General features: G+C 40.4%; 1 protein-coding gene across 1 annotated transcript; it reads left to right on the plus strand.

The window, feature by feature from the left end:
- The first annotated feature begins 6,296 nt into the window (after positions 1 to 6,296).
- On the plus strand, positions 6,297 to 7,358 carry LOC125079329 (ribosome production factor 2 homolog). Its single transcript, XM_047692893.1, is given in 3 exon segments — positions 6,297 to 6,452; positions 6,454 to 6,487; positions 6,489 to 7,358. Coding segments are annotated over 3 exon segments (909 nt in total). The 5' UTR covers positions 6,297 to 6,324; the 3' UTR covers positions 7,236 to 7,358.
- Positions 7,359 to 23,923: the final 16,565 nt, after the last annotated feature.

The raw sequence follows: 23,923 nt of genomic DNA on the forward strand, positions 1-23,923 counted from the left end.
GAGAATGGTGGGCATACTCCTTACTATTAACACCTCCATTTATGTACCTTTTGGTCTTATATCCCTTCTAAATTCATAACCAAGATGTCGAGAAAAGGAGTATACGATTGTTACACTTACCGACCAGAATTGAGCTATTTTGTTTGATGCTCAAAAGAGAGTTGTGATATGGGCAGAGCAGGTATTATTGTCACCATTTTACAGCTGGGAAAATTCAGAATCAGAGAAGTCATATGCCAGGCCCAGGATCACAGAAAATTGGCAAGTCTAGAAGCAAACCTATGGTTCCTAGATCCTAACACTCTTTGCCTCCTAGCATGCCAGAGTTTTTAAGATAGATATGAATGATGATTGACCTTAAGTCATTTATTTGCCTTCAGAAAGTGACTTTCTCTCCTGACCCATAGCTGCCTGGCACCAGCCCTCTGCTCGAGCTCTTGGAGTCGTGACTGACTGGAGGAGAACAGGTGGCAGCTTGGCCACCTGCCATGCAGAAAGACTAGATCTCTTCTTTTTGTAGAGGGTTTCCAGGCTCAGCTTTGCAGGCATTCTAAAGCGGAAAGAAAAACAAATCCATCTCTAAAGCAAATGGAAAAATAAACACCAAAGTCAGTATTTTGTGTTCCAAATGAAAGTGTCATTCTAAAGATAATTAGTTGTTATTTTTAGAAAAAGAGATTACAATTTCAGGTCTATGTCCCCAAATTATGGCCTCATCCACTAGGGACGCTGATGGAGAAGCAAGTAGAGATTGTTCAAAGTCTATAGTTCCTATATGAGTAGGTAATGCTTAAATAAGTGATCAGTTCCCATTATACAAATCAATGTTTAGCCAAGTCCAAACATGCTGCTGGCAAGAGTTTTGAGTCAACACTGATATCTAAGGTAAACACGGGCCGACTAACACACACTGGTACTTTAATGAAAATAAATTGTGAAATAGCTCCTTGCCAAGAGAGGTTCTTGGGCTCTTCCCTGGGTAACTGTTGATTAGTCAGAAGAGTATTAAGTTCCCTAAACACTTGTTTAAAATTAATTCATTCAACACACTTTCCCTTTGAGCACTTATTCTCAAGAACTGTGAAGAGTACAAGATTTTACCTTGCTTTCATATTAGCAAGTTAGCTTGACATAGCTTAGAAGCTGGAAGAAAGTCCTGGGTCAGAGACAAAGGACTTCATTAATCACAGCAGTTTCAGTAACCAGTGTCTGCATTTGAGCTGCTCTAAGCTCAGGGAAACCAGGTCTTTTGTACTGAACAGTAAGTATGTCTGCTCAAGGCTGTTGAAGGAAACACGCTTGACAACGCCTCTTCTCCAAAGATGTGTGGAAATTTGAGAAATCCATGGAAAACTGTTTCCTGACACTTATTCTTTACAGACACTGTGATAGAGGCAAAAGGTACGAAGATGAAAAGAAACAAAGTACTATCTTGATCCTGATGAATCTATTATCGCAATAATATCAACCATAAAGTTGAACTCTCAAATTCTGTTCATAGCAAATGTGGGAAGTACAGTTTGCTCAGTATCCCTCCCTAACTTGATTCTTATGATCAGGAAGAGTGGTAGAAGATCCACAAGGCAGAAATCTTGTTCTTCAGTTCCCAAACAACTTGTTTGCTAGTCGTGTCAAAGCCATGAGCGCCGCCAAAATGGAACCAACATGTTGCAATTGCATTTCCAAAGCATCCAGTCTGTAGCATAATGACTCAAATGACATAAAGCTAAAGGTCATTGGCGGGGGAAGTAGATAGCAGTGTTTAAAGAAAGAAGTGCAAGCTGATAGAAAAAATATTATGAGGGAAACCTCTCTTAATTGCACTGGCAGAACTTTGTTAAAAAATAAATTAGAGTCAAGCCACACTAAAATAGTTGGTTCTAGCAAATGAATCAGTGACGAATGACCTTTAAAGTGCATTTTAGAGGTGAGTTTTTCTACGAGGACTTGAGTATTACCACCAGAACGTATTGAAAGGAGAAGTTGTAAAATTCCTCTGAGAATATACAATCTGTGCCTCTGAAAAAGACATAAACATTTTATCCAAATCGTTTCAATTTTTGTGGATTGTTTATAATGGCACTGCTCATTAAGATGATCCGGCTCCCTTTATTCCGACTTGGTTTTTACCAGGCACTTTTTCATAGTCATTTAACTTCCCAGACAAAGACTTCCCCAGAAATAAGAGAAAATATTGTCTTGAGTACATTAAAATTCCAGACCTCCTAATAGCTCTATTTTTTCCCACTTCAAATTAGTTAATTGGCAACCTGTTTTTAGCAACCAGGCTCTTGTAAGTTTAGTTAGTATAAACCAGTCCCCTCAGACACTGATTTCCCCTGAGCAATATGAAAATAACTAACGGGGTTTTTGAAAATTCAAACACACCATCAAGAAATACTTATGTTCGTCAATGGGCTCATCCTGCATCCCCACTGATGAATAATACAATTATTCTGGAAAACTCTGAATGATGAACCAAATAGCTTTTCCCCCTTTGACATCTTTTCAATGTAATAATCATTCTATTTGTCCTTTTCCTTAGACTTCTCCATAAAAGTTAAAATTTAAGAACTCTTTGAATATCTATCTGTAGTCTTTAGTACACAGCACCATTTCCTATGCTTGAGTATTAACTGTCAAACTGATACTATTTTCTTAGACTACCTACAACAATGAAAATCTCCAAATCATTGTATAGCATTATGTCTGTAATTCTTTGATCTCAGAAATATTTCCTCTAAGCTACATATATATATATAAAATATATGTTTATGTATATGTGTGTGTGTTATATATACATGTGTTTGTGTGTTTGATCTTGAGACATAGTAGAATAATATTGGATAAAAAAGGCCTAAATGCATGAAAACACAATGTGCATTTAGATGACAGATCTATTTAGTTATAATGCTACAATGATCTCCAAATTAGTTTATCATTCCAAAATATTTGAATTCCCTAACACTGAAGAAATTACAGGAAATTGTTCAATTTCCTAGGGCCTTGGGCACTTCTCCTATGATTATTGCCTCCAGTATACTTTGATTGTGGGTAAAGAACCGTGAGGGAGGCATTTTGTCACCTCTTTAGATGTACCCAATATTCTGAAGCTTTTAGGAAGAACATATTATAAAAATCATGAAATTTAACCACTGCAAAAAAATAAAACCAACTCAGTAATAAACATCATTTGTAATTTCTACTGTGTCTGAAGGAGTTACTCTGCTACATGTGGTGTGGGGGTGAGGTGAGTTCAGTGGGCAGAGAGGCGAGAGGCCCTGGTGAGACACTTTCAGGAGAGCCTACCCAGCCGATGCCTATACTCCGGCACAGCAAAATTTTCAGAGCAAAATTTCCTGGGATGTGTAAGGAGGAAAGAAGCAAAAATATAACAGAGCCAGGGGTGCCTGGGTGGCTCAGTTGGTTAGGCAACTGCCTTCAGCTCAGGTCATGATTCTGGAGTCCTGGGATCGAGTCCCACATCGGGCTCCCTGCTCAGCAGGGAGTCTGCTTCTCCCACTGAACTCTCTCCTCTCATGCTCTCTCTCATGCTCTCTCTTTCTCAAATAATTAAATAAAAAAAATCTTTAAAAAAAAAATATAACGGAGCCAAATGTGTTTCTCTATTCTTTGCCGTTGGTCCCTCTCAGTCCGCGAGGGTGTACATTTTCCCAGTTGTCATACCCGGAGTCATGAGAGAAGGTAGACAGCAGACCACTCAGCAGAATTGAAAAGCCATAAGCCAATCCATTGAAATAGAGAGAGTTGCCGACTTTTTACTTGGAGACAGAGGAGATATGTCCATGAAGGGAGGGGATCTGCCACCTACCCCAGATGGGATTTCCAAAAGTTGCACTTTTTAAGACAAAAATTGCACATTTTAAAAGGTTTAACATTTCGAAGGAGTGACTTTCAACAGCGTTTGCGAAGGGTGTGATGAAAAGAGGAGACAGGCAGGAGCGTGAAGGCAGGAGCCTGAGACCATGGGAAAGAGCAGCCCCTTCCTGGGCTGTCTGTGTTTGCTCCTGCCAACCAGTATCAGCCTGTGCTTGCCAGCCAGCCACCACCCCAGGTTGTAGCCTCTCAGGTTAGGGGCTGGTTATTACCATGAGCCAGGACTAGAGCAAGGGATCTTAAAAAAATAAATATATAAAATAAAAGTACATGTCTACCAATGAGAATTTTCGCTACCATTCCCCTGTCTTGACTCGGTTACTTACCTTGGTGTTTTCACCCACAAAATGGAGTTTTTAACACCAAACTCAAGGAGTATTATAAAAATTAAATAAGATAAGGTTTGTGTCTTAGTTTGGGTCCCCAGAGAGACCTGAATCAGGGGGTTGGATGTACGTCGTTTATTTGGAAGGTGAAGGGAGTACTCAGGGAGGAGGGAAGCGAAGCCAGAAAAGACAGCGGCCCCAATACGTGGGTCAGCAAGCAGCTGCCCCTGGGCGCCGCCAGAGCTTAGTATGTCTCTAATAATCATGTAAAAAAGGAAAAATGGCAAACTGACTGGGTGACACAGGGTGAATTCTACAAAGATTCATGGAAGAGGAATTCTCTCTTTTAAACCGGTTGTCATGTGGGTCCCATAGCTCAGGATCTGTCTTTTTGTTTTATTTAACTGCAAGCTATCTAACACAAGTAGAACAAATAGCAAATACTAATGTGTCAATTCTGACATCTTATTGACATAATGGATTATTGACCCCAGGGGGGCTGAGCAATGCTCCTGGTTTTCGTTGCCAGCCCTAACCAGATTACCATCTGTACTCTGCGTGTTCATTTACCCAGACCTGACGGACCTTCATCCTTGTATTGACCTCCCTTTCTGTGAAGACTTTAAAACAATAGTTTAGTTATCTTTTAGTATATTAAAGCTAGAGTATTATGATTAGTTTGTAATAAGAAAAAATAAATTAGGCCAGGAGTCAAGATGGCGGAGAAGTAGCAGGCTGAGACTACTTCAGGTAGCGGAGATCAGCTAGATAGCTCATCTAAAGATTACAAACGCCTACAAATCCAATGGGAGATCGAAGAGAAGAAGAACAGCAATTCTAGAAACAGAAAATCAACCACTTTCTGAAAGCATATTTTCCTGGGGTTGTTGCCACCCTTTTAGTATTTTACTTGCTCCTTCATATACTCTTATCTAGACAAAATGACAAGGCGGAAAAATTCACCACAAAAAAAAGAACAAGAGTCAGTACCAAAGGCTAGGGACCTAAACAATACAGACATTGGTAATATGTCAGATCTAGAGTTCAGAATGACGATTCTCAAGGTTCTAGCCGGGCTCGAAAAAGGCATGGAAGATATTAAAGAAAAAATAAATTAGTTAAAACTACAGGATCACTTGTTTCCTTACAGATTGGCAAATGTTAAAAAAACGTGGATGAGGGGCACCTGAGTGGCTCATTGGTGAAGCATCTGCCTTCAGCTCAGGTCATGATCCCAGGGTCCTAGGATCCAGTGCAGCATCAGGGTCCCTGCTCAGCGAGGAATTTGCTTCCCCCTCTCCCTCTGCCTGCTGCTCCCCCTGCTTGTGCTCTCTCTCTCTCTGTCTGTATCAAATAAATAAATAAAATTTTTAAAAAATCACGGATGATCAAATGTATTTTGAGGTATGCTCATCACAAAAACATTAGTGGTAGCAAAGATTGGAAGTAACCTAAATACCCATCGCTAGGAGAGAAGTTACATCAGTGATAGTACATTCAGACAATGAAACATTGGGCAACGGCAAAGAGTTAAGGAAGATACTCTATGTAATGATATTAAAGGGAAATTTTCATGATAAGTTGTTATTAAAGGTACAAAATTATTTATTATGATAGAGTTTATATAAAAAAGAAGAGGAAGTATATACATGTGCGAATATATGTGTGTATTTGTTCATGCAAAGTGAACAAGTAATCTTAATGAGAAAAGAAGGAAAGATGGAAGGAAGGGAAGGAGAAAGGAAGCGGGGGGAGGGAAAATCATTCTTATTCCCACCACTCAAAGAAAATCATCACTAACATTCTGGGTTAATATTTTGGCATATTAATATTACCATCCAGTCTTTTTTCTCCGCATGAATATTTTTTTGCCTTTTTAAATTAAGGGGAAAAGGGGCGTCTGGGTGGCTCAGTGGGTTAAGTCTCTGCCTTTGGCTCAGGTAATGATCCCAGGGTCCTGGGATTGAGCTCTCTGCTCAGCAGGGAGCCTGCTTCCCCCTCTCTCCCTGCCTGCCTCTCTGCCCACCTGTGATCTCTGTCTGTCAAATAAATTAATTAATTAATTGGCACGTGCGTTCCTCAGGTTCACGTTGCAGTAGCCATGGACGCTTTGGATCGAGTTGTAAAGCCCAAAATGAAAAGAGCCAAGAGATTCCTTAAGAAGAGAGAACCAAAACTCAGTGAAAATATTAAAAATGCTATGCTGATTAAAGGGGGAAATGCAAATTCCGGTGACACAAGTACTTAAAGATGTGTATGCCCTGAAAAAAATCGTATGGCGTTCTCTATAAAAAGAAAAACATTACAAGACCATTTGAGGATCAGATGTCATTGGAATTCTTTTCAAAGAATTCAGATTGCTCTGTATTTATGTTTGGCTCCCATAATAAGAAGCGGCCAAATAATCTAGCAATAGGTCGTATGTATGACCACCATGTGCTGGATATGATTGAATTAGGTATCGAGAAATTTGTCTCTCTAAAAGATATTAAGAATAGTAAATGTCCCGAGGGAACAAAACCCATGTTAATATTTGCTGGTGATGATTTTGATGTAACAGAAGACTACAGAAGGCTAAAAAGTCTTCTTATTGATTTCTTCAGAGGCCCCGCAGTACCAGATATCTGCCTGGCTGGTTTAGAGTATGTTCTGCACTTCACTGCACTGAATGGGAAGATGTATTTTCGGAGCTGTAAGTTGCTGTTGAAGAAATCTGGTTGCAGAACACCAAGGATTGAATTGGAAGAGATGGGACCCTCATTGGATCTGGTTCTGAGGAGGAAACATCTGGCATCAGATGCTCTTTATAAATTATCTATGAAAATGCCAAAAGCCCTCAAGCCAAAGAAGAAGAAAAATGTCTCCCATGATACTTTTGGTACAACTTATGGAAGGATTCATACGCAGAAGCAACACCTGAGCAAACTACAAACCAGGAAAATGAAGGGGTTGAAGAAGCGACCTGCAGAAAGGATAACAGGAGACCAGGAGAAAAAAATCAAAGAGAATTAAAAAAAACTGATGGAACTTAGCCAATGACTATAATGTTATTGTAGTCTGTTTACTTAAAAGAATTATCAATCATCAGTCATTTGTAAGTTTCTTATAAGATGTTATTAAATGTTTTTATAGTATGGTAAAAAGTTAATTAATTAATTAGTTAATTAATTAATGGGGGAAAACGGCATCATATTGTACATATGTTTGTATCCTCTGGTCTGTTCTCTTAATATGCTGGTTTTTGGTGTCATTAAATATTTTTCTACAATATGATGTTTAATGCTATTTTGTACTCCAGAGCATGGATACCCTATAAACTATCCAATTCCTCCCTCAAATGTTAAGCACTGAAGCACGCAAAGTTGTTGCTGAGAGCTGAAAGCACATGTACTATAATCATGCAACTGATTTTTTGTGTGTGACTTGAGGTACTAGTTTTTTATCCTCTGGTTACACACCTTATTCATAGAGTAACACAGTTCTACTACTTTCTAACAACCCGGGCACCTCCTTTAGCCAGAATCGTACATGGAATCTTTTATTTGTAAAGAAGCCTTTTGCAGAAGGAGTGAGTAGCTGGAAAACAACTCAGTGCCTTAAAACTATTTTGCAAATGACTTACTCATGATTCTGACATGAATTGGAACTAAGAGAATTAGCATACTTTACAACTAAACTGAAGGGGGTATCTTTTTAAAACAAAAGATAAGGAGATGTTCATCTTATTTTACAGAAGTCGTAATAGAGTTAGAGTCAATTTTTCCAGAAACCAGAACATTTGCAGAGCAGAAATCCTGGGAGGAATGGAGCATGTTTATCAAATAATGCAAATAAATTCATCAGTGGTTTGTGGCTTATGAAAACATGACAAATGCTTGCATTTAACAAAACCACCTGTTTGAGAACCACAGTTCCATACAAGGTCAGGTTTATGAAGGTATAAAGGTGAAAGGAAGTTTATAGACTTAAGTTCCCACTTTCCTGTAGTGTCTAAACCCTGAGCGCTTGGAGGGAGGCTAAGGTCCTGGGCACGTCTCAGCAAGTGGGACTTGAGCATAGCAAACCCAGCCCTTCTTTTTGCAGACTTGGAGGGTGAGGAGGTGCTGCTCTCCCATGAGCAGAGTGGTGCCCTTGGGGCTAGCTTCTTAAATGTATAATAGAAATCACTGAAAATTAAACATTTTTAGAAACTTGATATTGTGATGGACATTTTCATATATACTACATTTGACCCAACTGTTTGTAAATCTTTTGATACGTATTTTGCACCTTAAATGCAATATTAACATATGCTATTTATTAATTCATTATTCACTAACATATGTTATTCATTCATTCAACAAATCTTTACTCAGAGCTTGGTGCCAGACAGCCTTTTCAGCTCTGAGGATACAAAGATGAACAGTCTTACAGTCTCATGGTAGGAGCTATTAATAAAATAAATGAGCCAAAAGAAACCAACTGCAACAAAAAGCAACAAGTGCTATGAAGAAGACAGAAATGGGCTGAGATTGAGAAAAACCAAGGTTGACCTCCTCTAGGTAGGCAGCCAGGAAGGAATGTTCCAGAAAGGTGATGCTTAAGCCGAGATCATGCACAGGAAGACATGGATCCAAGCTGGGGACTGTGGGAGGAAGGGCATATGAGCAGAGGGAGCAGCCTCCCGGAGCTCTGAGGACAGAAAAGACTTGGCATTTCTGAGGAACTGAAAGAAGTCAAGCATGGCAGAGCATGGTGATGCAGGAAGAGAAAAAGATGAGGCTGAGGGACCAGGGGTGGAGGGTCTTACATGAGACCTTATGCGCCAAGTAGAAACCAGAAATTTTTTTCAGAGTGTGAGGCCAAGCATAGTAATAAAGTAATAATACTGGGGCGCCCAGGTGGCTCAGTCAGTTAAGTGTCTGTGTTCGGCTCAAGTCAAGATCCCAGGGTCCTGGGATCGAGCCCCACTTAGGGCTCCCTGCTCAGCGGGAAGCCTGCTTTTCCCTCTCCCTGCTGCTCCCTTTGCTTGTACTCTCTGTCAAATTAATAAATGAAATTTAAGAAAAAAATTTAAAAAATAAAACAATAATGCTTTACTAAAGGTCCTGTTCCAGAAGTGAAATAAACTCAAAAGTCAACGAAATTTCTCTCTCTGACCTTCTCCTCGCTCATGCTCTCTCTATCTCTCTCTCAAATAAATAAATAAAATCTTAAAAAAAAAAAAAAAAAAAAAGGGACGCCTGGGTGGCTCAGTTGGTTGGACGACTGCCTTCGGCTCAGGTCATGATCCTGGAGTCCCGGGATCGAGTCCCGCATCGGGCTCCCGGCTCTGCGGGGAGTCCGCTTCTCTCTCTGACCTTCTCCTCGCTCATGCTCTCTCTGTCTCTCTCTCAAATAAATAAATAAAATCTTTAAAAAAAAAAGTCAACGAATTGTTTTACTTTAAGAATAAAGACAGAGGAGGGTTTATCTAATGATGACTCAGAAAGATGACAACATCATGTAGCCAAATCCAACTAGAAACCATTGGTCATTCTAGGGAGATTGCACGTCCCAGTTCGCTCAGGAGAGTTCCAGTTTTCACCTACATTCTCAGCATTCCCTTGGTATAGCATTTGTCTCAAATACTTCTTTTTTTCATGAAGTGTTTTTATTAGTAGCAGTGTTGAGATGAGCCGGAATGGGTTGGGCAGACGGCCACTTTGTATTTCCAGCTTCTGCCATAGTCTCATTGAATAGCATATGGGTTGCTTGGGCGATGTTGAATTTTCACTTAAACATATGGTAAAATCTGAAAGAAACCACCAATAACCCAATTCCCTTTTCCCAACTTTCCAGAAGCAATGTAGCTGATGCTTCCTCTTCCCAGCCTCCATGCAGGGCTCTCACGGATAAAATGAAGTATAGCATCGTAAGCTGCTGGGGACAAATAACTCCTTCTGGGGTCAGGTGATGGCAAGAGAAATATCCTGTGTTGCCGAGCCTGCCAGCCACTTGGTGTATCAGCTTGTGACATTCTATGTAGATGTACAAAGTCTCCAAGTCACCAAGTCACCAGATTAATGGAAAACATGTCTAACTTTGGATTAGGTATGGACAGATCACATGCAGGAAATAGAACGTAAGCGGCCCTGTCTAGAACTCTGTGTCCTGTGAACGCCATGGTGCCTTTACCTTTTACGGGATGGTTTAAGTCCACAACTGTTTGTTTTATTGTTCGGCAATGCTTTTGTTTTTTTAATTTTTGAGTAAATCCTTTCAATAGCAATGACCTCAAGGAAATGAGTTGAATGGAAACAGAAGCACAAAATTTCCACTTCACGAGAAAGTTAGTTAAGAAAGTGAAACTTGCACAAAACATGAACATCTACCATCAATTATGGACAACAGTGGTAGCACTGGCCACTCGAAAGTAAGGAGATATAAATCCTCTGAAAAGTCATCAGATTCTACTTCACAAGTTAATAGTTCATTTAAGAAGATGGGAATTGAATACAACAGTCGAACAGGTGCAACTTGAGAAGGTTTATTTGCACAACCCCTTTGGAAACATGTCTTTTGATTTGGATCAAATCCTCTTTCTATTTTAATTTGGCACTTCTTTAATTTCAAGTTTCTTCATGTACATATGCTTGTAAAGTGAGAGCTGAAAAGGGTTCCGCTCCATTAGTATACAAAGAACTTGACAAACTGGGGCAACTGGGTGGCTCAGCTGGTTAAGCGGCTGCCTTTGACTCAGGTCATGATCCGGGGGTCCTGGAATCAAGCCCCACATTGGGCTCCGTGCTCGGTGGGGAGTCTGCTTCTCCCTCTCACTCTGCTGCTCCTCTTCCCCCCAGAACCCCCTGGTTGTGCTCTCTCACTCTTGCTCTCTCTCAAATCAATCAATCAATCAATCAATAAAATCTTTAAAACAAAACGAAGAACTTGCCAAACTACTAAATGATGCCAATTTTATATCAATGTCATCAGGTGACTGACATAAAAATCCAGTGAACTCTAGTAGTTGAAGGTTTTCATACAATATTTCCTGGAATCAAAGTAGAACTTCTAGCATTTTGTTTTGTTGGAAGTGAAACATCTGAAATTCAGTTCAGAGTTCAATTTAGGATTAAATTATTTGTTTTTGTAGGCACAATATGTTTACAAATTTTGGTGGTAAGTGCCAAAACCAATGCACTTACTAAATTGAAATCGCAGAGCAGAAATGTACTGGAATTGATTGACAGGCACATGATTTGTAAATGCATTCAAACAAGCTGCGATATTCTAGCAGTTGTAACAGAAGCTGTGTTGTCAACATTTACAAATATTTTTACGAAGACACAGACAAAATAACTGAACTACATAATACACAGAGACACTGATGTTGAAGCAAGGAAATACTTGAGTATGGCAGTATGTGAATTTACTTTTTGCTGTCTAACATTAATTAGATTCTAGAACCCTGGAGTCTTTCAAGCACAAATTTCTAACTCAACAAACTGAGCGCATGTGCCCTGTAATGGTATTGAATACTTTTTGTAAATATATCCTTTAGATTTTGGTTTGATTGTATTTTTCTCAAAATCAGTTGAAACTCTTTAAAGATTTGTTTGTTTGTTTATTTATTTCACAGAGAGAGAGAGAGAGAGCGTGTGAGCACACAAGTAGGGGGAGTGGGAGAGGGAGAAACAGAGTCCCCAGGGAGCAGGGAGCCCTTACTGAGGGCTCAATCCCAGAATCCTGAGATTGTGACCTGAGCCACAACCAGACAGTTAACCGGTTAACCGACTGAGCCACTCGGGGGCCCCTGAAAGGCTTTAATCAATGTGTTCAATGAGTGGAGCACTCCAAAACTTCAGCTTTTATGTTCTAGCAAATTGCAACTATTGAGCTTGTAAACAAAGAAGCTGGCAAACAAGAAGATCTTGAAATTAAGTGGGGAGCAACTGAACAAAATAAACAATGAGAACTTGAATGTTTTACAAAGTTTAATTTTAAAATTCCATGACTGTACCTTGGACTATTTTGACTTATATGAAGAAATGTTGGATGGACCTATTATTTTTAATTGCCTAAGTGTGTATTCTGTACCATAATAGAATGAAACAGAAAATGTATGTATTTCTGCAGAATCTATATTTGTTAAAACACTTTTGAATAGAACTACTTTATACTTATAAAGTAAATTACTTAAGTAAACTACTTACAAAATTGTTTTGAATTTTCAAAAAAATTCAAGATTTTTTTGAATCTGTAATTCAAAAAAAAATTTGAGACTGTGTAGAGCTTTAATTATTTTTAGCAATCTCTTTTCTTCTTTTTTGCTTTTCTCTTCTATTCTTAAAAATGTCCCGGTCTGTATGATAAGTTATATAGTCACCATAATCAGGGCAGTGTCTCCTTGCAGGAATGAGTGTCAGGCACAGGGACTGAAATTTCTGGGTGACCAAGCCTGTGGGAGCCCCTCAATGGACGTTAGGCCTCAGGAGCACAAAGGCTCAGCTCCTACTTGCTCTCAGGTCTTCTGCATTTAAAACATCCCCCCTGTTAAACTTTCCCATGATGCATGGCTCTTTCACAAGAGGAGCTTGAGGAATACTGGTCAACTTCTGTCTCTGCAGGGCTGACTCTCAACCTACAGTAGATGTAGATCACGCACCCCAGGTCCCTCATTAATTAAAGAGCAGATGGTAGGCAGATCTGCCTCCCTGTGTCAGATCTCCCATGCAAGTAAGGAGAATGAGAGAAAGTATGCCAATGAAAAGCAGGCAGGAATCCCACAAAACTCTGCTTTGAAAGTATCAACAAAAAAAGGTTTTTGAAAAAGGCCAAATATAAGAAAAAAAAAAAAAAACAGTAATCGTGGGAGTGCATTGCTGATCCTTGCTGAAAGTTTCTGAGCTGAGTTTGGAAGTGATTAAGGAGAATGAGGGAAACAAAATTTCCCTCATAAGCCATTTGATTCTTCAGAAGGTCTTGCTTCACAAGTCACGTATGACTCCAGTGTTTTCTCAACGACAAGAAGTCAGAAAGTCTTCTTCCACAGAGTGGAAGGGTACGTCCCGCTCCACCCTGAAATAGCAGAGTTCAAAGGTTCATAGCACTTTGCATTTCTCACGGTTTCTGTCTCTCAAAAGTGGAAACTCGGATAGATGAGTCATGATCCCTATGAAGGAAAACAAAAATTAGCTAAAGTTAAATGTTCCAGAAGGTCAGATAAATCACATATAAATCCTATGTTTAAAGGAAAGGAGAGGTCAAATACACCCTTCATCCCGTCATTCCTACAAAATGACTCCAACTTGCTTTAAAATATGACTTTGGAGACACTCTTTTTCTATGCTTTCCATAACATGGCCTTCCGCACTTTTGTGTCCTCCTAATTCTTCATCGTGAACTCTCACTGTTGTCATCTGGCCTCCTCACAGTCTGTCCTCCCTCATGCCCTACTTCTCTTTCCTTGACTGGAGGTTCTGCTCCTGATGACTTTAGTTCCACCTGATTACTACCCTTCCTCCAAATATTAACTCCAGACCACCATAATGTTTTCTCAATCTACACCAGCTCATAAGGATTTTTCATTTTTGAAAATTTATCGCACTTTCTAACAGGTCAGTTCACCTCTGGTGGTCCTCATTTCTTTATCTGCAAACAGTGACACCATCTTCTTCTTCATGTGATTTTTGAAGAAGGAATCAGATGATAAAGACACCTGTGACTAGCCATGCTATGTCAGCCAATACCTTTGCATTGGGGAAAGACTGATATTGTGGAGGGTCAGAAGGATATTGTGGAGAGAATTTTCTGGCTCTGCCAGTATTGGGTTCTAACATCATTTAACCCCCTGATCTTATAACATAGGAATAAGAATTCCTGTCTCATAAAGTTGTGTGCAAACCAATGAAGAGAATGTAGGCGGAGGTCCTCCTGGCCCTCATACGCTCAGTTGGCTTTTCCCCCTCATTGCCTCAGAGGTTATTCATTCACCAGCTCATTCCCGAAGCATTTGCTAAGGGCTTGGGATTCAACTGTGAAAAGGACATAAACAGTTTCCTCTCCCTTGACCTGACAATGGTGATGCTGTGAGGGAGACGCATGATGCCCATAAGAAGAGCCTCCGAACCAGACCTAGGAGGTCAGGGAAGCTGGAAACTGAGGGAGCAAAGGAAAGCTGTGTGTTCCAGGTAGAGGCACACTCCAATTACTGAGTTTTTATACCAGTAGCTTTTAACTTTTGCAAGCTTCACAATCAGCTCTTGTGAGTCTGTACGAGGCAGCTCCAGCACGCTGCTGCTTGTAGGGGAAGAGAAGGTCACCTTGGGTTGATGGAACCATCCCCAAATATTTCCCTATTGGAGAAGCATGTTAAGCATGTTAATGGGTTTCAGTAAAGGGGTATCAGCATTTAGCTAGCAGACAAGCACCTGCTGACTTCACTCTGCATAAGGAGAAATGCCTAATTCTTATCGATCACAGTTTGAATCTCAACACCAAGCAGATTTTAAAATGACCCAGTCAAATACTGCAAGAAGCTTGTATTAGACATTCATTATTTTAAATTCATGGTAAAAAATCCTGGGAATTCTTCCCTTTTAGTGGCTCTGCCCACCCTTTACACAAGTTCAGCAGATACTTGTATAATCCACTGTTCGCTAAAGTTACAGACTTTGTGTCTGGGAAAGAAAAACAAAAATGTATATGACTAAATCAAGTGACAAAATTGGCTAGAGTCAGTGTCCCTAAAGATCCACGCCATTCAATTATGTATATACAAGTTATACTAATGAATATATATTTTTATTATATATTATATGGTTGTATAAAATAAATGTAATCATATTTATATACCTAAAATTAAATTTTATATTTTTGAAGTAATATAGTCACATGATACACACTTAAAAATACAAGAGGGCTTGGGCGCCTGGCTGTTTCGGTCAGTAGAGCATGTGACTCTTAATCTCAGGGTTGTAAATTTAAGCCCCATACTGGGTATAGAGATTACTTAAAAATAAAATCTTAAGAAAAAAAAATACAAGAGGGTATATGATGAGAAGCCTGAGTCCTGCTCCTGCCATTTCTGACCCTTCCCTGGTGGTAACCGACAATAACAGATTTTTGTTGTGTTTCCAGATATATATGGGACTACAGATACGTATGTATATTCTTCACTCCCCACTTTTAAAACCCAGGTTAACTGTGTTTTAACAAGCCCTCCAGGAGATCCTATTGCACACCAAAATTTGAGAACCACTGACCTGACAGGACCTTATTTCCTTGGGTTTTTCGGTCCTAAAAGGTGGATATCTTTGCCCAAATTTCTTGAAACAAGAGTTATAAAGCCTAGTCCTGAGCTGGAAATGGGGCTCAGATACAGATGACAGGACAAATCAAGGGGGTTTCAATGGACCACCCCACTCTTACTCACTTAGTACGGTTGTCCGAACAGGTGGGCAGCCACGTGTGAGAGCAGAACCTGAGGTCAGTCATGTACCTAGAAGACAGATGGCTTGACAGTAACACATCCATCCTGATTCATAGGACTCCTGTGAAGTGAGCTGTGGAGTTGGGGCCAAGCTGTGGAGTCTGTGGAGTCTGGGGCCAAGCTCAGAAAGGGAGAGTGGGAACAGTAAGGTCAGGATACCCACCGGGCCTGAGAGCTAAGGTTCAGAGCGGTGCTTGTTCCTGAAGAGGGGGATTGTGCTGAACCTCTCATGAGAATGAGAGACAGCCTGTCTGATGACCACTCCCCATGACACCCCATCGCTCCCCTACTGGGGTTCCAGTTAAGACTAGACCAGTTTCAGGCTGGAAATGAATTCAGGCCTGAATTAAGACAGTAGTGGCAGGGATGGAAAGAAGTCACCTGTAGGTAATATTGGTATGAGATGTGGAAGGAAAGGGGGGAATATAAAGAAATTTCCCCTGCTTCTCTGCTGAGAATGAAATGAGGAGACTGACAGACATACAAAATTCCCAGCCCCTTCCCTGAGATTCTGATGCAGTGAGTCTGGGGTGGGACCCGGGAAACCTGGATATGTTATTCTCACTGTTGGAAAAGGACCTCTAAGTCTGGCTTGGAGGGTTGGATAGGAGGAATGTAATTCACTGAATTCAGTTTTAGGTGATGTTGAGTTTAAAATGCCTTTGGAACAATACAATAATTGTGACTAAATCTATCGAGTACTTACTCTATACCAGCTCTTTATGTGGACCATTTAACCCACACAACATCCTAATGAGAGAATTAACTATCATCATACTCATTTTATAAATGAGTACACTGAGTTATAGAGACATTAAACCATTTGCTATTATTTACACAGGTAATAAAGGGCAGATCTGGGTTTTAAACCCAGGCACACCTTATTCCAAAGTCTTTGTTCTTTGCTCTAGTGCCTGCTGTATGTATTAAACCCTGAAACAATGATTTGAAATGAAAATTGGTTTTAGACTGCTCAAGGAGGGCCTGCAGAGAGAGGAGATGGTCAAAGATGGAGCTGTGTTCCTGTTTTAAGAGATGGACAATGGATGAAGAGGTCTTGAGAGTCAGAGAGGTTCAAAGAGAACCAGGAGAGATGAGAGTTTTATAAACTAAGCAAGTTGAGTTGCCTGAGAAGTAAATTTAAATACCTCAGAGAGCTCCCGTAGACAAATTATCCACTGAATGTGGCAAAGGGGAGTAATTTTTGACCTGGCCCAGGAAGGTCGGGGAGAGGCTCCAGCCGTGTCTCTGCAGACTGAGGACAAAGAAAGGAGAAAAGGAAGACAGTGAGGGAAGACCAACTTTCCAAGAGGCTCGGCTCTGACAAAATAAATCTAGAAAGATCTGCACAAAATGTTAACTGTGCTCATCTCTGAGTAGCAGGATTATAGGTAACTTTCATCTCCTGCCTTCATTTCATCTTTCTCAGGCTGCAGAATGCACTTTATAAAGCCTCATCTTAACTGAGAGGAGCAGGGCTCCAGAAGGAGCAAGTTGTGGAGAGCAGGTCTGCCTCACAGAGCCCATGATGGGTGTGTAAAGGAGAAAAACTGTGGTCCTCCTCTCCCAGGGGCAGACAGACCACGGAAACTGAAAAGAATATGCAGTCTTTCAAAAAAGTTTTTTAAAAAAAGATTGTTGCATGTATTGACTATACTTTTGTTTTAAGATTGTATTTATTTATTCATGAGAGAGAGAAAAAGAGGGGGAGTGGCAGGCAGAGGGAGAAGCAGGCTCCATGCAGAACAAGGACCCTGATGTCAAACTCGATCCCAGGACCCTGGGATCATGAACTGAGCCGAAGGCAGACACTTAACCGACTGAGTCACCCAGACGCACTGGAAAATAATTTAAGAAGAAAAAAGTATTTGGGATTCAAGAGCAGAAAGGACATAGAGTCATGGGTAGAGGGTCTTGCAAGAGTTTTTCAGGTCAGGGCTCCAGACCCAGGGAAGGGAGCCTGGGAAGATCCTTGTTGGATCAAGATGTCTCAAATGTATTTAGGCTGAGAAAATGGGCCTGGGACAGAGAGGAAGCCAAGCTCCAGGGCACAATAGTATCTCTTTGTCACTCCATGACTTGTGGGTAATCCCTCTCCCCTTTTCAGCTTCTACTTCCGGTCTGGTTTCCACATATTTATGTAAAGTGTTTTCAGTATAAAACTGATCTTTTTGTAACGTGAACTTTTTCACTTAATATTATAGTGTTTAATTATGTCCTTAAATATTGTTTTAAATAATATGTTAGTACCTAATAATCCCTTAGTTGCTACATTTGGGGGCTCCTGAAACATATCTTCAGATTACTTTTTAGAAGAATTATATCAGTTCCTTTCCCACCAGGAATATATCAGTCCCATTTCGCCATACTCTTACAAGCTGTGGTGTTAGCAATTTTTTCATCGTTGCCAATCTGATAGGGAAAATAGGGTGTGGCATTATTTCTTTTAATTTGCATTTCTTTGGTTATCTTCAAGGTTAGCCATTTTTATGAGTTTATTAGTCATATATATTTCCACTCTGAAATATTCATGTCCTTTTTTCCTTTGTTTGTTATGGCAATCTGCTTTTATTAACTTGAAATAAATTTTAAAATATTAAACAAATTAATATTTACTTGTCCTCTTGAGCATATGTTTTTAATTAAAATTTTTTTCTTCTGGGAATGGCCAAACCTCTATGTTTATTATGATATTATACCTGCATGTCACAGATATTGAAAAGTGATGAATGATAATATTTGTAAATATTTTTATGTGTTCTTCTTTGTTGACTACATGTTTTAAATGCCAGCAGCCATCATCATCATCATCATTTCACATTCTGGTATTTACTCCAGGTATTCTTTTCCTTATTTCTCACTTGAGCTGAATACTTTCTACTGTCATCATTGTATGGCATTTCACAAATGCCAATAGAAAGTGGGTTTCTTTACGGAATGCCAAGGGTTGAGAAGTGAGCAGCAGATGAGCTGTGTGGCTTTTCTATGAAATATCTAATTCTTTCATGAATTAAAATGGGAAGAAAAGCAATATTTTGTAATGATTAAGAGTGGCTTTGGGGGCGCCTGGGTGGCTCAGTTGGTTAAGTGTCTGCCTTCAGCTCAGGTCATGATCCCAGTGTCCTGGGATTGAGCCCTGCATTGGGGTCCCTGCTCAGTGAGGAGCCTGCTTCTCTCTCTCCCTCTGCCCCTTCCTCTGCTTGTGTTTTCTCTCTTTCTCTCTGTCAAATAAATAAAATCTAAAAAAAAAAAAAAAAAAGAGTGGCTTCGGGCTTTGGAGTCAGAAAGTCCATGTTTCCTGGCTATTAGCTGGCAGTGTACCCATGGGTCATGACTCCTCTCTGACTTGCAGTTTCTTACTCTGTGAAATGGGAATGCTCAGTCTTACAGGATTTTCATGGGAGTTCACTGAAAGGAGGTATGCAAAGTGTTCAGTCCCAGGCCTGACACACGGCAAGCACCCCGTAAACGGCTCCAGTTCCTGGGATTATCGGATGCAGTGTTACTGCAGAAAGTATCTCCTCGTGGGATATTATGCTGTGATTCGGCTTTTCCAGCCTCTTTAGCAAATCCTCACAACCATGAGTCCTCCTGATTTCTATTCTTGTAGACTAAACTTGAATCCCTTTATGGAACAGTGATAAAATGCTACAAAGAGAACCAGAAAGCAGTAATTATTTTCTGGTCACCAGCCTAGTGACAGTTTTTCTGATAAAGGACCTGGATAAAGTGATTAGCTTTCCACTTAACAACAGAAACAGAAAGGTATTTCTGTGATCAAATAAAATAGTGTTTGCATGATGAACGCCCAAATATTCAAAGATACCAAGGAACTCAGATGTAGGTGGGTATATGAAGAAGTGAAAACAAAACAGCACAGTTGCTTTCACCTGTGCACGAGGTGGAGAAGAACCATCTGGAACGGATCCCCATAGCAACTGCTGATGGGTGGAAGAGCGCTTGTCCCACATAGAAACCCAGCGTTAGGTGTCTCGCGGCACGCTGTGGTTGTTTAAAACACTGAAAGGAACAACCAGATTTTGATTCGTGAGCTTGATTTGGATTCTCTCAATGAATTGAAACAGTACTAATAGGAGTTAAAAACAAAATTTATTCTCTCCTTTCTCAACTTTTTACCAAGAGAGAACGTCCTGGCCAGGCGTATATTTTCAGAATCTAGAAAATGGAACTAGGAGGTACCATCAAGATCTTCCTGCAGAAACAGAAGTCATCCCTCAACTGTAGTGCAGTTCCTGGTGGTTCACATACAAATGGGGCTCATCTTTACCCTTTAATGAAACTCTCATCTCGCCTTGATGGTCTTGTTTCGGAGGCCTCTTTGATAGTGCTCAGTACTTCCTTGTCCCTCGCTTGACTCCCACATTTAAACATTCACAATTGCTTATTTGTGTCATACCCACACATCGTCTGCCCCCTTTCCAGGAACGTAAGTTCCATGAAGGCAAAGCACACATCAGCACCATAAAACCTAGCACTCAGCTTGGGGTCCGGCTCAATGCAGGTGCTCAGGGACCTTCTTGACTGAGATACCTCTAAGGTAAGCTAACAGTTCAAATCAATGGTCTCCATACTGACTCTCCTCTCTTCATGCTGGCTCCCCTTTGGATCTGATGAGGACACATTCTTGACATTTCTCTGGACGTACTCAGCTCAGGCCCTTATCAGTTCTCCATGAGTCTCCTGACTCTGTCTCATGAGGTTTCTGGGAGGGTCAATGGAACTGAGCCCTAGGGAGTAATGTGGTTATACCTTCTCTCCCTACTCCATACTAGAATTTTCTCACAAAGTGAGTAAATACATAGCTAAACTAGGGTATCTTCATACTTTCAGTTGTTCAACAAAGATAAAACAAGCTCATTGACAAATTGAAATGAAAATTTAAGTGGCATCTTTGTGGTATTCACCTAAACTAGAGCCTGAGAGTGTTTGTCTCTCTCTGCACCCTTCCTTTTCTCTCCACTTCTTCAGGGCCTCCAGAGAAAGCACTTGCTTCAAAGATAGCCCTTGTCCCCGAAGCCCCCTGTGAATACGAGGGTTTTCCATTAATCTGCACCACTCAGCCTCAGGTCAGCACACCTGGGCTTTGGAGACCTCACTGGGGGACATAACTTTATTGTTTTCCAGATAACAAAACTATACAAGCTCATGGCCACACAGAAATATGGTAGCACAGGAAAAACACAGAAAAACGCCATTCAGGCAAGTATGAACACTGAAAACTTTTTTTCCCTTTTCATGGGAAAAGTTAACAGCACCAACATCAGAATGCCAGAGCATATCTTTCCAGGAGCTTTTTTCCCTATGTACTTATTTATCTCTCTAAGCACAGAAATAATGATTGATTTTCAAAAAGAAACGTCTTTAATCTGTCACACACATTTACTTTTTTTAAAAAAGGCAAAATTTTTGTTAGAGTAGAAGGAGAAGGATGGTTTGTTGCTTCGGTTCATAGCTAGAACCCAGTACTTAGAACAGTGCTTGGCTCAATAATTATTTGTATGAATGAATGAAAATAACATTCCTCAAACAAGAAAACTACTCTATGTTGAGAATGTCCATTTGTCCATGTATCTTTTTTCTTTGTCTAACATTTCCCTTTGTGCAAACTTTGGGCAATTCTTCCAAACAAAGTATTGACTGCCTGCTCAGGGAAGGTTTTTAAAGTGCTTTGGAGCCTTTATGCTGAGCACATCCAGGGTCTTTAGCCAAGGTTTATGGTGTTTAACTGAAAAAGCTAAGCCAGTGATGAGTCCAGATCTTGGTTTATTCAGAAATGAACAAAATCTTTGTGCATCTGGCCCAGTCAGGATATAAAGGAATAAAAAGCTGTCCATTTGAATTCCCAAAGGCTTAGCCTTACAGAGTTGCTTGGTGTGGTCTATTTTTAAAGCTTGCGTGTGGAGTGGCGTGGGAGATGGGGGTAGAGACCTAAATGACATCGTGTGTCTCCTGCCAGCATCTGTATAGAATTTCTACCAAGGACTGTTTCATCTGAATCTAATTGTGAAGCACAATCAGACAAACCCAGATTCAGGGCCATTCTGGCCTAGATTCAAAAAAATGAGCCAGAATGCCTAGGTGAACCACCAGGAATTGCAGCAGAATTTAGAAATGATATGTTTTCTATTGCCTCCTATTTCCATTGTCTAGATTGTGAAAGTGAGCTAGCCAGGAAGTAGACTCTTCAGTTCTGGAGATTAAATTAATTTAATATAGAGCATGGCAAAATCCCACTCATTACCTAATTAACAGGAACATCTCTCCTTGAGCAAAATTTGTTGACCACATTATCTTAGACCAGAAGCCCTAAGAGAATGCAGCTGCCCCTAGGACATATATTGCTGAGCTAATGAGATAAAAACCAGACTCACACTGTGCAATTTGAAGTTCCCTCTTTTTCACTCCTAATCATTTCATCTCTCCCCAGCACATATTACCTGACAAAGTACTAGCATTTTGAAGTTCTTCTCTACTCTGCCAGCACCACTATGCAAAGTGGTCCCATCAAATAAAGGTGATTTCTGTGTGGGGACATTTGAGATGTGCTTTTCTCATAAGACAAAAGAGGCCCCCACTGATTCTAAAATATTTTTACCATCAGAAGTCTAGAAATGAGCAGGAGGCACCTTTCCTAAATTAAGCTTCTCATCCTACTATTGCCTTTGGAAAGTTAAAAATCTGCCATTCCCTTTTAACACTCAGAAATACAACCAAGGAGGGGTATCTGAGTGGCTCAGTGGGTTAAGCCTCTGCTTCAACTCAAATCACAAACTCAGAGTCCTGGGATGGAGCTCCGCATCGGGCTCTCTATTCAGCAGGGAGCCTGTTTATCCCTCTCCACTCCCCCTGCTTGTGCTCTCTTGCTATGTCTCTGTCAAATAAATAAATAAAATCTTCTTTTAAAAAAAGATAGAGGGGCGCCTGGGTGGCTCAGTGGCTTAAGCCTCTTCCTTGGGCTCAGGTCATGATCTCAGGGTCTTGGGATCGAGTTCCGCATCGGGCTCTCTGCTCGGCAGGGAGCCTGCTTCCCTCTCACTTTATCTGCCTACCTGTCTAACTACTTGTGATCTCTCTCTGTCAAATAAATAAATAAAATCTTTTTTAAAAATTAAATAAATTTTTAAAAAGTAAATAAGAAACTTAGAAAAAAGAAAGAAAGAAAGAAAGAAAGAAAGAAAGAAAGAAAGAAAGAAAGAAAGAAAAAAGAAAAAAGAAAGAAAGAAAACCAAGGAGTTAAAGTTAATCACAGTTTGGTTGGCTGAATTAGATTTCTATTACTTTAATGCGTTAATGGACTCAATCCATAATTATTGATTTCCTGCTATATTGGGGAGTTCTAGAAGACACAGGAAGAGGGTGGAGGTCACTGATGGGGGTGGGAGGTCATTAACCAGCTAGTGTGTAATTACCTAATCAGCTACTTCATTTGAATTGAAAGAAGGGCTACGAAAGAGGAATACATTGTGCCATGAGAGCACATGACAGAGTCTAACCGCGTCTGGGGAGGGCAGCAATACCTCCCCGAACAAGCAGCACTGACCTGGGTTCTGAGGTAGGAGTAGGAGTTGACCTAAAGGAGGGTGATGGGCAGGAGAGGGTATTTCTTGAGCGAAGCCCAAAGTAGTGGTTCCCCAAGTGTTTGGGGCCCCTGGCAAGCTGAGTTAAGCAGAGGCAGATGATCCAAAACCCTGCAGGTGGTTGGGGCGCCTGGGTGGCTCAGTGGGTTAAGCCGCTGCCTTCGGCTCAGGTCATGATCTCAGAGTCTTGGGATCGAGCCCCGCATCGGGCTCTCTGCTCAGCGGGGAGCCTGCTTCCTCCTCTCTCTCTGCCTGCCTCTCTGCCTGCTTGTGATCTCTCTGTCAAATGAATAAATAAAATCTTTAAAAAAAAAAACAAAAAAAAAAACCCTGCAGGTGGGTTCAAATTCTTGGTATTAATCCTGACAGTGATGGGATGCCGCCAGAGTACAGCGGTGAGGGGCATTCACAGAATAGGGAAACTGGGAGTATTTAGAAATCACTTTCATGCTTAAAACTTTCTATGCCATTCAGATTACTTCATCAGGATATATTCCTAAATGGATAATTATTTAGGTCAGAAGATGTGAAACGGTTTTTTATTGTTGTTTTTGCTTTTTATTATGGAAATTTTTACACACATAAAGAATGGAGAAAATAGCAAAACGAATCCCCCTGTCACCATTTCCCAGCTTCAACAATGACTACTA

This window comes from Lutra lutra, chromosome 1 (assembly GCF_902655055.1).
Source record: "Lutra lutra chromosome 1, mLutLut1.2, whole genome shotgun sequence".
In the NCBI taxonomy this organism is placed as follows: domain Eukaryota; kingdom Metazoa; phylum Chordata; class Mammalia; order Carnivora; family Mustelidae; genus Lutra; species Lutra lutra.